The sequence below is a fragment of the Beta vulgaris genome, chromosome 2 (genome assembly GCF_026745355.1).
Source record: "Beta vulgaris subsp. vulgaris cultivar EL10 chromosome 2, EL10.2, whole genome shotgun sequence".
NCBI lineage: Eukaryota > Viridiplantae > Streptophyta > Magnoliopsida > Caryophyllales > Amaranthaceae > Beta > Beta vulgaris.
Genome location: NC_079203.1, coordinates 23,520,701 through 23,532,977, shown reverse-complemented (window position 1 = coordinate 23,532,977; position 12,277 = coordinate 23,520,701). Strand labels below are relative to the sequence as shown.

Here is a 12,277-nt window from a genome sequence, read left to right as displayed (position 1 = left end):
GTAGCTAGGATTGTATTTCTACTTTATAGCCATTAATAATTTTAACTTATTTTTAATAGAAAAATTAATTTAATTAAGAAGTCATAAACATAGTGGTACCATTGGGAAGGTAAAAGAATAATGCCTACCATTGAAAAAAGTCGATAGTTGGATGGTACCAGTGAGAATTTCCCTAATAAGTAAGTCTTTTTTGCACTCCTACAATTTGTCACCACTATCATTGGTTTCATAAATGGCTAATTGGTTCACATGTCAAATCAGGCTATTGGTGATGGATTGAGTGGATTGTTATTGGTGTTCATATTGTAGGCAATTAATTATTCGAGCAAGAAATTTGAGGGACCTGAACTATCATTGGATGCGTTCTCTTCACCTGAATAACACTGAACTTATCTGAACTGAACTTATTGGACCTAAACTACACTTATTTGACATGATTCAACTTATTGGACCTGATTGAACCTTATTGAAACTTATTAGACTTGATTGAAACTTCTTGACTTGATTGGAACTTATTAGATCTTATTGGACCTGATTGAAACTTATTAGACCTTATTGGACATGATTGGAACTTATAAGATCTTATTGGACCTTATTAGAACTTATTAACCTTATTAGGCAAAAAAATTGATGAGTTATAACATAAATACTACACCTCAAACTTGATTATGAAATAATAATATTAAATTTTTCTCTTTAAAAATAATTATTATTGATTATCTCTTACGATAAACAATTTAACAAAAAAAAAAATATACTATTTATATACTTGCGCATATACAACTTTCACCACTAATATACTCCCTCTGTTTTTTATCTTTCTCACTTTTCTGTGCACATCTCCCAACGCACGTTTTTGAACTTAAATATCTTTCATTATATATTAGTAAAAATTATAACGATTGAATATTAATAATGTACTAATTGAGACGAATCAAACAAGATCCCACATGACTATATTTTTTCTTATAAATTGAAAAAAATTATCAAGATTCTCTCTAAGTATGAATAGTACCAAGATTCTAAGTGAGAACAATAAAAAAACAGAGGGAGTATCTAATAGTCTTGTTAATAGTAATATGAATAATAATATAATAGACAATAATACAAGTATAATACTATATATTGTGGTACTTTAATTAAAAATTTTAATAATAACATAATTAGCTAATAGTAGTATGAATAATAAAGTAATTATAGACAATAATACAAATATTTAATAAAATAATAGATAATAATACAAGTATAATACAAAATAATCATTGTGGTACTTTAATGAAAATTCTAATAATAAAATAATCAGTTAATAGCGATATTAATAATAAAATAATGAACAATAATACAAATGTTTATTGATCATTGACTACTTGGACCTTATTGAAACTTATTAGACCTGACTAGACCTAATTGAAACTTATTGCACCTGATTGAAACTTATTGGACTTTATTAGACATGATTGGAACTTATTGTACCTGATTGAAACTTATTGGACCTTATTAGAGTTGATTGAACTTATTGTCCTGATTAGAACTGATTGAAACTTATCTAAACTAAACTGAACTTATTGGACCTGAAACTTAATTTATGAAGGTGAAGAGAACGCACCCTAACTCATTGTTGGGAAAAGGTCTGACTATAAATAATTCATCATGTATTTAATCACATTGCACTATTTCACCCTTGAGAAAAGTGTGATTTGAAAAATAAATACAATAAGATAAATCTCATGCATTTTTATATCTTATTATATTTATTTTACATAAATAGGGTAAAATTTCGTATCTTATAGATGAGGATTTAGGAGATGAGATAGGCAAAGAGAAAGAAAAAGAGGAAGTCGTGTGATAAGAAAAATAATGAGAAGTGATTACCAAATAAAGTAATGATTCATTTATTTTAAAATGACATCTTATGTAAGTGATCCATTTATTTTAGAACGTTGAAAATAGGTAAATATGAGAAATTAAATAGTATCTTTAATTAAGCAAAAAGTAAATCCATTTTGATTAAATTGTAATCACACTTTTCCTCACATGTCCCTATATTTCTTAAGGATTAAATTTATAGGAAAATGATTACCGTATGACAGGTCTCACATTAAGGGATAGAGAAATTTCAAGATAAAAGCATAAAAATCCATGGTCTATGTAAAAGCATTAAAATCCTTTATGATATGCACTGTTTATTGTGCAAACAGAACTTCCGTCAGAAAGATCAAGCACATTGGAGAGAACTGTGGGAGTCCTAGTTATGCTTGAGCTACTTTTGGAACACTTCCTCCTCGATCTTCTCTCCCCCTTTTTACCTGGTAAATCGTTACAATCGTTCGCATTAATATTTAAACTGCAACTAGTCTTGCGCTTCAAATCTTGACGAGTGAATTCTTCCGCAGCACCTGTGGGTTCACTCCCACCAGCTAAAACTTTTTGGCTTTCCAGTGCTCTTCCTACATTGCTTCTCAACCTAGAAAAAACACTAACCCCGGATCTTGAAGGAGTTTCTGTGCTTCTTTTGCACTTCCACATTTTCCGTCTCTCGTCCAATCTTTTAAGGATGTCCCTCGGACTGTCCACCTTACTTTTCCTATGACCATGACGGTCCTCTACCATCACTTTTTCAATCCCTGCTAACCGCAGAAACACACTTGTTCTGTTCTTTGAACTGTCTGAATACATCCCTTGCACCTGCAAATCACTGGATTCATCAACTTTCTTGTGGTTATCTTGTGCAATGCTCCTTTCAGGTCCTGAAGAGCAGCTAGCTGGCTTTAAACTGTCTGAATCCCATCCCTGAACATGATACCTGGTATCAGTATCAATCTTCTTTTCATCAGTTCCACCTTCTGCAGATGACAAGAGGGCGGAGAAGTTAGCACCCCACAGGAAAGCATCAAGTTCCTTGTGGTCGTCTTGTTCGATGCTTCTTTTAGAACCTGAAGAGAAGCTAGCTGGCTTTAAACTGTCTGAATCCCACCCCTGAGCGTGATACCTAGTATCAGTATCAAGTTTCTTTTCGTCTGTTCCACCTTGTTCTGCAGATGACCACAAGGCGGAGAAGTTAGCACCCCAAAGGAAAGCACCAGGAGGGTCTTCGATTTCTTCAGGTTCTACTGAAGGCAAGGGTATATAGTCTTCAAGGTCAGCAGCATGTCCCTGATCAGAAGCATCTAAGTTGCTTACTTTTTCTGGAACTGACACTTGCATGGACTCCGCAAATGATATTGAATTTTCCAGAGAACCAGGATGAGTTGCAACCACAGATTTTTCTGTATTGTTGCTTCTCTTAGATAGTCTTGTACTAACAGGAGAGCTAGGGACCTTGAGCTTTCTTCTCCCAAACAAAGTGAGGAGCCTACCTACCTGCATATTGAAGGCAAGAGGAGCAATATTTCTAGCTCAAAATTTGGCAGAGAATGCAAAACAACAGCATATTAAACATCCATCACAAAACGGTATAATTCCACTTAAAACTACACCAAAGAAACAAGGTACCATTGTGTTTTTGGAATTCTATTTGGTTTTGACGAAAATTTACAAGCACAAATATAACCTCCTAGTCCCAGATATGCTACATGTGAACAGCATCAAACTGTTGGGAAAAAAAATTAAAATTGGTTCTGGTGCTTATTTAAAATGCTGTGTGAAATCACATAAAAAAAGCCCCCTAATACGTCAGTTTCTCCCAAACTTTTCTTTCCCTCGCATTTTGCTCTCAAAATGAGTACACTGTAAAAGGGCTTATTAATGGAGCTTTCATATCACAAACATAAGTCACTTTCCTCCCAGAATCCTTCTTTACTTACGTGACAGCTAAATTAAATTGAAACCCCATAAGCCAACTTCATGGCATCAAAGATCTGCTTCTAACATAGCTAAGGGGAGAGGAGTGAGAGGAATGCGTGACATGATCGCCCCATTAACAGGGATCACTGCCTCATTATTGGAGAGAATATGGCGGGAAATTTCATGAAGAGAAACGAAAATTTAGGGCCTTTTTTTCTCATTCCACAAAGCATCAAAACAAGCACTCCATTTAACATTGCCACAACAAGCTCTTCCTATTCCCTAATTGGAAAATTATGCTATGCACTTCGAACAATTTATTTTTAGTGCATAACAGGGAGGTTATTGGTTCAAAAATTAGTTGGTCTAATAAATGAAGTCGGAAGAAACACAGATTTCTACTAGAACCCTCCAACCTCCTCGAGGAGAAAAGATTAGAATCTCATAATTTATTTAAAATTTCTTCCTTTGATCATATGTGAATAAAAGAAGTATGACACACTGGCAGCATCAGGGTGGGGAAAGGACTGTGAAAGTGAGGCAGAGCAAAAAGCGAGCAAGAATACTTGATCTCTGGACAAACCAAAGCTGAATTTTGATTTTGAGTAGTAGTTTTCCGCAATGGCATCACGAAAAACATGCTCTGGAAGAGGATCACAGCGCCAGAAAGTACCGAAGCGGACCTGGAGAACAGAATTATGGGATAAATCGAAGTAATATTTAATAAAATACTATTAGGATAATTAATTTTAAAATTTCATGAGGGATCATATACAGTATAAGAAACCATGTAGGTTATGAGAGTATAATCCTGAAATTAAGAGGGAAATATGAAGCAGGAGTTACCTGTGCAGGAAACTTCTTAGATGTTGATGTGTATGCATCTGGGACTATATTCATCGCGCCATCTGAGGTGGCCTCGAAAACCCCATAAAGATTTTTCTCTTGGTAATCAAAGAGAAACAAAAGCATCCCGGTTTTAACTTCCATCACAAAATCAGTAAACTCATACGGAAGACCAAAGAGTTCTCTTTCAAAGCATTCTTTCCTGGTGGAGTTGTTTGCCATGAAGATTGCCCCATACTTTGGAAAATAACCTGAAGAGCTTTCTCTACAGAAGGTTTGAAATTCCATTATCTTTCTTATCATTAGATGAAATTAAGAAAGAAAAGGCCAGTAACACTTCGGCTCTGTTCTTTTGGACTGAATTAATAAAAATTCAGTTCACTTCAGTTCAGACACATTCATTTTAGTTCTGTTCAGTTTATTTAAGTTAGTTTCCTCTTACAGTTCTCATTCATTTCACTTCAGTTGTTTATTACATTTCACTTCAGTTCAGACAAATTCAATTTAGTTCAGTTAAACCCAAAAGAACAGAGTCTTCATACAAACAGGTATAAAGTCGAAAATTTTCCAGATTTCAGTCTCCAAGAATCTACTCAAATGGAGGAAAATAAAATAAAGACAATAGAGTTCTTACGAGGGGCCCAAAATCAAATCTGAGAATGAAAAGCATCAACAAACTAAGGATTATGTTGTTGGTCCAACTGCTCTTATTCATATGGCAGAACCACTAAGACGTCATATAAACAAGATGATAGATCGTAATCTACCAAAATGTCAGATATAAGGTCGTTTCCATATACCACCCAGCAAACGTATATGGTTATAAGGAACTCAGTATAGCAAATGGAGAATATAGCATTGAAGAAACTGCTTGGAAAATGCTACTATGAAGCTGTAAATTGGCAAGACAGGCCATCATTCTTAAAGAAAAACATCCTTCCAAACAGAGTACAACCAGTCCAGCACACAGCAGCCAGAATACTTTTTTTTTTTTCTTCTTTTTGCAGATAGATATTTTTGATATTCAAAATCTGTAGACTCGAAATTAAATCCTATTCTCGCCGAGCTACAGGTTCAACTTTAGATCCTATCATTCATCAATTTTAAGTAATTTTCTAACTCATGTATGGTCTAATATTGAGCCAAGTAGCAACATTAAATCATACAACACATGAGAGCTTGCCAAGAGACGTTATTGCTATCAAACAACTATGAGATTTTGCTACAGTTGATCTTCAAAAGAGAGAAAATGAAATAAGAACCTAAACACTATGTCAAAGTCGTTCATCCATCAAAAAATATAGAAATCCTATCTGATTATTCTTTTGAGACTATTAACAAATTTCAATTGGATGGGTAAAAATGTATGCAAAATGGAGTACGGTTTACAAGAGACCTTGCTTATACAATTTCACTTTCCAGTTGTAATTTCATCAGCAACAAGAATAAATTATCAAGAAAATGTTGTACCACCATACATTTATGATCAAAAATTTCTGGATGGTTACATATCAAAATGCAGACTGGAATCGGTACAGAAAATTTCAGAATCCCGTCCGCTTTCATTCCGGTCCTAATTTTAGACAGATTTAATCATTTGCCACCTCAAAAAAATTAATTAAAATGCCATGCCTAGATATGATAAAGGTTCGGTGAAGCTACTTTCGTTAAAAACCACCCCCAAACAAAACAAAAGAAATTATGCAAAGAATCTCCAGATTGCGTACATTTATGCAGAAGTAATACCGACTGTAACGGTATGAAACCCTAATTTGTCAACTGCAAAAACAATAAGCCTGAATTACAACTAAGTTATATTATGGTTACCTCATTGCAACTTCTTTAATAGATAATGAAAGACAACCACAGCACAGCAATAGTTCGAAGACCGCAAGATCGACAGCTGAAAGCGAAGAAAAAATCGTAGTTCGGAAACAGCGAAATCGAAGAATGCAAACTGAGAGTGATGAAAATGGGAAGTTGTAGGTGATTTAGATTGTGAGAAGAAAGAACAAATTATATATTCCTCCACCACCAGGAGCAGTGCAAGTCTGCACTAGCATTTACAGTTGCACAAGTAGGAGACTGCACGTATTACTGTACATGTACGTGGTTTTTCCATTTCCGAAGATTTGGCATATATTTTGGCTCTGTTTGGTAGGCCTGAAAATCTTTTTTAGGAAATAATTTTCCCTATTTTATATTGTTTCTATGGGCCGGATAATAAAATAGAAATTTTGGGTTGGAAAGTGTTGTAATATTATATGTAAACAGTGAACGGATAAAACGACGCCGCCCATGATTAGACACTACAGCATGTTATGTATTAGTGATATGATGTATCACTGGGTGAATTATTCACCCGGCACTATATATACCGCACTTTGCGGGAGAAAATGAATAACACAACAACAAGAGCTTACTCTCCAATCTTGCTTAAAATCTCTCTATAATACAATACGTTATCAGCACGATTTCGCTCTACTATCAAATAGGTGTTCTTCTCAATTGCTACTAATTTTTTCTCAAAAAAAAAAATATGGATCACCAGTGTAATGGGATCAATACTATTCTAAACAATGTATCTCTTTGTAGTATATATTTTATCATAGAACGTAATAGTGTACCTTGCACCACAAACCCGACACGAGGAGTTGGTAGTACACCCCAAACCAATAATACTAACGTTAATAGCCACGTCGGTGAACGCCGACAAACCACCGTCCCTAACCTCAATGATAACCCTCCTCCGGAACCACCAACTGAAATCCGGCAAACTCCTAATAATAATAATAAAGGAGTAGGGACGATGAGGGTCATTCCGTCAGCAACAAGCGACGGCAAAGTAATTAACTGGCGGTAGCTCGGCTGGCCGCCAAGCAAGTCGCGCCACCTTCATGGAGGGCAAAGACCTTGCATTTAAAGCCGCCTATATGGACGGGCTATGGCACACTTGTCGCCTAAATGGACGGACTCCACCGCCTAGATGGACGGCTTACACTACAATGAGGATGAATTTTTGGCCGGAAAATAGCTATAATGGTGGAGCTACCTGCTATTTTTTTTCTTGTTTGATATTTATGTCTTGTATTTTTTTTTAACTGTGAAAATAAGGGGGGGGGGGGGAGAAAGCATTGAAAGAAATGGTGAAAGAAGTAGCTAGATCTTCTTTGCACCGAAATGAAATAGATTATAAGTAGTATCTATCTTTAGATTTCCTATAAATTGCAAAACTACTAGTTCCAATGCAAATGTGATGACACATCAACCTGATGACTTGTGCCTTGTTAATGCTTGTCAGCAACTTCTCCCATGCTAACTTGAAATTTTGTCATCTAGCAACCAAGTGGGCATTAAATCTTATGTTTCATATTCTGAAGTTTTGTTGCAAGCTATATATGATAGTTCCAATGCATTATAAAAGCATCTTGTCAGTATGTTTTTTTTTTTGATAAGTTTGTTAGTGTCATTTATAAAGCAGCAAATTCGCTTGCTTTTTAGTACATGGGCAGCTACATGAAGTTACATATATCCAATATGGCAAGAGAGCATCTTGTCAGTATGTTATTATATTTTCGTGTAATAGGAATTGTAGCTCCTTTTTTGAATGTGAGCTAAGTATTGAACATAATTTATATTATAGCTTAGATAAAGCATCAAACAAAATCTTATCTATGATAGAGGAACCTGAATTAATTTTGAGTAATGAGACCACCTAGGTTCATAAGTCGCCTTCTACCTTATAAACCACATACTCAGTTCACAAAAAAAAAAAAAATGTTTTGGTGCTCACTGCTCAGTTTATTTTTATGGACCATGTTTTTTTATACTAATGTATAAATCAAAACAATGTCAAGAGGAGTCCTGTGTTAGAAATATGTATCGTAGGCGCAAACAATTTTTTTTTTGTAAAGTATTACATATACTCTATTTCTCTTTTGGTTTTTGTCAAAATTTACGTATAACTCACTAGTATATATTTTACCTGTTAAATGTGAATAGTGTTTTTACACCACTATAAAAGGGATTTTAACCCTTCTCATTTTCTCGTCCGCCTCCCTCACTCACTTCTACCCCATAAAATTTTCTCTCTCATAAAACTTCACAAATTATTCTCCACTATTTTCGGCCACCATGTACAATGCCGGAAACCGCCTCCTCAAAACGACACACCAGATCTTCTAGAATCTTTCAGACAGTTGAAGGTCATGTTTACTGGGGAATGATACTTATAACAGTTTTAGTAGGAATTATTGTAATTCTGTTTCTGCATATTGTAAAACGCAATTATAATGCTTAATTATGTAAATTTTCTATTATATGCTTATAACACATGTGGTTTATTTTTAGACATGATAGTCAATTCTGGTTAAAAAAAAAAATGTAGCCTTTTTATATATATTTATTGTTCACCTTTCATGTTATTATCATGTTTCGAACCCTTAACCTCTTGAACGGTTAAGGATTCTCGGACCACTATGGCTTACATCCCAGTGTGATTTTCTTTCGGAACTTTATATATTAATTTTCTACTAATACTTTTAAAATATCACATGAACTCAGAAATGGCTAGACTTGCAAACCGAGACTTTGAGATCCTTGAAACCTCAGGCCAAAGGTATCTAGAATGGAGGGTGGATGCAAAAGCTTACCTAAAGTCACTTAGCCTCGACCACACCATTGTCGAAGGTGGTGCCCCTACCCCTTTGGAGCAAGCGAAAGCATTGGTGTATCTCAAACACCATATACATGAAGAACTCAAATCTGAATACATCCTTGTGGAAGATCCCAAAGAGTTATGGGATAACCTAAAGGATAGATTTGAGCATTTGCAAAGAATTATCGCTCCAAGGGCCCAACATGAATGGTCAGTACTCAGGTTTCAGGACTTTGCATCAGTAGCGATACAATTCTGAGTACTTCGCATCACCTCACAGCTTAAAGCTGTGCGGAGAACCTGTGTCTGAACGAGCCATGATTGAGAAAACTCTCTACTATGCATGCCAATAATGTTGTTCAGCAAGAACAATATCGTGAAAGGCGTTGAAAAGTTCTGCGACCTAATTGCCATCCTTTTGGTTGCAGAACAGAACAATCAAATCCTCCTCTCAATTCATAATCAAAGGCCAGCAGGTACCAGCGCAGCGCAGTTGAAACAAATGCCACTAGAGGTGGTAAGCGCTGGAATAAGCGGGGAGGAACTCAAACTGGAATGGCCAGTTCAAAAATAAGGGTAATGGAGGAAGAAATGACAATGGAAGTGGAAGAGGAAGAGGACGAGGACGCCAAAACTGGCGCCCAAATAGAGGACGCGGAGGAAGAAACTCCCAACAAAGAACACAAGAAAAATGTTTTAAATGTGGCATTCAAGGGCATTGGGCAAATGAATGCCGCACAGCCAAACATCTTGTGGATCTATATGTGGCCTCTACTAAGGGTCAAGGTAGACGTGGCGAAACAAATTTAGTCACTGAAACTCTCCGCTCCCGGACCTCGATGTAGCTGATTACCTCATGGAAGATATTTCTAATGCCTAGCCCTCTTATCCCCCTTAGATCAACCTGTGATGTTGTTTTATCACTTTACTTCATGTACTCTTGCCTTACTTGATGTCTCTTGTATCTTGCTTCCTTTTATCATTCATGTAATGACCTCTTTCTATGAATAAATTTTTAGATTTTGACAAATTTATGTTTTAATGAAGATAATGACAAACAAAGGCGCCCAACAATGCCTGATTGATAGTGCCACTACACATACCATCCTGAGAACAAGTCATACTTCACTCACCTCAAGCCAAGAAAAGGCGACCTCAACACCATTGCAGGCACTGCAAAGATGGTTGAGGGCTCAGGAAAGGCATGCATAGTGTTACCAAAAGGAACACACGTCACTATAAACAACGCATTGTATTCAGGTAAAACTCAAAGAAATCTATTGAGTTTCAAAGATCTGCGCACAAATGGTTACCATGTGGAAACCATTAACGAAAACGGAAAGGAGTACATGTATCTCACTAAATGTGACGATGGCAAGAAAATAATCCTTGAAAGGATGCCATCATACTCCTTCGGACTGTATTTTACTTATATAAGTCCAGTCGAAACAAATCTGGTGTCCCACCATAAGGAAGACAACCAAGCAATATTTACTCTGTGGCATGATCGCTTGGGTCACCCAGGAACAAGCATGATGACGAAAATCGTCCGAAGCTCAAATGGGCATCCGTTGAAAAACATACGGGCCCCACACTCAAATGAGCATAATTGTAAGGCTTGTTCCCTTGGCAAATTAATCATAAGACCTTCTAAAAATAAACTTGAAGGTGAAAATCTTGCATTCCTAGAAAGAATCCAAGGAGATATTTGCGGGCCAATACACCCATCATGTGGACCATTCAGATACTTTCTGGTGTTGATAGACGCATCAACACGTTGGTCTCACGTTAGTCTCCTATCAACAAGGAATGTTGCTTTTGCAAAACTGCTAGCACAAATTACGCTCTAAGGGCTCAATTCCCAGACTATCCTATAAAGAAAATCGGCTTGATAATGCCGGAGAATTCACATCCCGCACTTTTAATGACTATTGTATGTCAATTGGGATAGACGTGGAACATCCAGTAGCCCATGTTCACACACAAAACGGCCTAGCGGAAGCATTCATAAAGCGACTACAATTAGTTGCGAGGCCATTACTCATGAAATCAAAACTCCCATCTTCTACATGGGGACATGCCATACTACATGCTGCGGCTTTACTGAGACTAAGGCCGAGCGCCAAGCATGATCTATCCCCACTACAGTTAGTGGTTGGAAAGGAACCAAGCCTTGCTCACCTACGAATTTTGGGTGTGCAGTCTACGTTCCCATAGCACCACCACAACGTACTAAGATGGGCCCACAAAGAAGGTTGGGAATCTATGTTGGATTTGAATCACCGTCCATCATAAGATATCTAGAACCGTTAACTGGTGATCTTTTCACCGCTCGGTTCGCGGATTGTCACTTTGATGAGACAATTTTCCCAACCTTAGGGGGAGATAAAGCAGGCCCATGTTGGAATGAAATATCATGGAATGCCAAAAATTTATCATATATTGATCAAAGATCAAATATGTGTGAGCAGGAAGTTCAGAAAATTATACACTTGCAAAACATTGCCAATCAATTGCCAGATGCATTCACTGATTCAAAAGGAGTGATAAAATCACATATACCTGCTGTAAATGCTCCTGCACGGGTTGAAATTCCAAGAGAAAAAGCGGAAAATCAACTCGCAAATGAATCTATAACACGCAAAAGGCGTGGAAGACCACTCGGAGCCAAAGACTTGAAACCGAGGAAGTCTAGAGAAAATAGACACAATAATGAGAAAACTGATGATTCTTCTAAAGTGGAACAATTTTCAAACGAAAAAACGTCATGAATCCCGAAAATGAACTCAAAGAATCAGATGCTCATCTGAGGGGGAGCATGAAAATGCTAGCATCGACAATCACGAAATTTCAATAAATTTTGTCCATTCTAGAAAGCAATGGAATAGGGTAAAAACCCCGATTGATGAAATATTTGCATATTCAATAGCCACAGAAATCACCACTGATATCGAGGACACCGAACCAAGATCCGTGGATGAATGTCGACGA

General features: G+C 36.5%; 2 protein-coding genes across 3 annotated transcripts; one reads left to right on the top strand and one right to left on the bottom strand.

Moving 5' to 3' along the window:
* Positions 1 to 2,145: 2,145 nt before the first annotated feature.
* Positions 2,146 to 6,816, bottom strand: LOC104887094 (hypothetical protein). Of its 2 annotated transcripts, XM_010671681.4 has the most exons (4): positions 6,457 to 6,816; positions 4,630 to 4,894; positions 4,350 to 4,466; positions 2,146 to 3,360 (listed from the first exon to the last, which is right to left on the bottom strand). In XM_010671681.4, exons 1-4 carry the CDS (start codon positions 6,459 to 6,461, stop codon positions 2,158 to 2,160), a joined length of 1,590 nt encoding a protein of 529 aa, XP_010669983.1. In that variant the 5' UTR covers positions 6,462 to 6,816; the 3' UTR covers positions 2,146 to 2,157. The 2 variants fall into 2 exon arrangements, with proteins under 2 accessions (XP_010669983.1, XP_048494845.1); XM_048638888.2 differs by lacking the exon at positions 4,350 to 4,466.
* A 2,378-nt stretch (positions 6,817 to 9,194) lies between these two features.
* LOC125491510 (uncharacterized) lies at positions 9,195 to 9,545 on the top strand. Its single transcript, XM_057392920.1, has one exon. The coding sequence runs from the start codon at positions 9,195 to 9,197 to the stop codon at positions 9,543 to 9,545; it is 351 nt and encodes a 116-aa protein (XP_057248903.1).
* The last annotated feature ends 2,732 nt before the right edge of the window (positions 9,546 to 12,277 follow it).

Bases quoted from the DNA above. Each gene is read 5' to 3' on its own strand.
- LOC125491510 (XM_057392920.1), top strand. From the start codon at position 9,195: ATGGCTAGACTTGCAAACCGAGACTTTGAGATCCTTGAAACCTCAGGC.
- LOC104887094 (XM_010671681.4), bottom strand. The intron at 4,467-4,629 runs GTAACTCCTGCT...TCTGTTCTCCAG, and splicing joins CTAAGAAGTTTCCTGCACAG to GTCCGCTTCGGTACTTTCTG. The intron at 3,361-4,349 runs GTATTCTTGCTC...TTCAATATGCAG, and splicing joins TTGGTTTGTCCAGAGATCAA to GTAGGTAGGCTCCTCACTTT.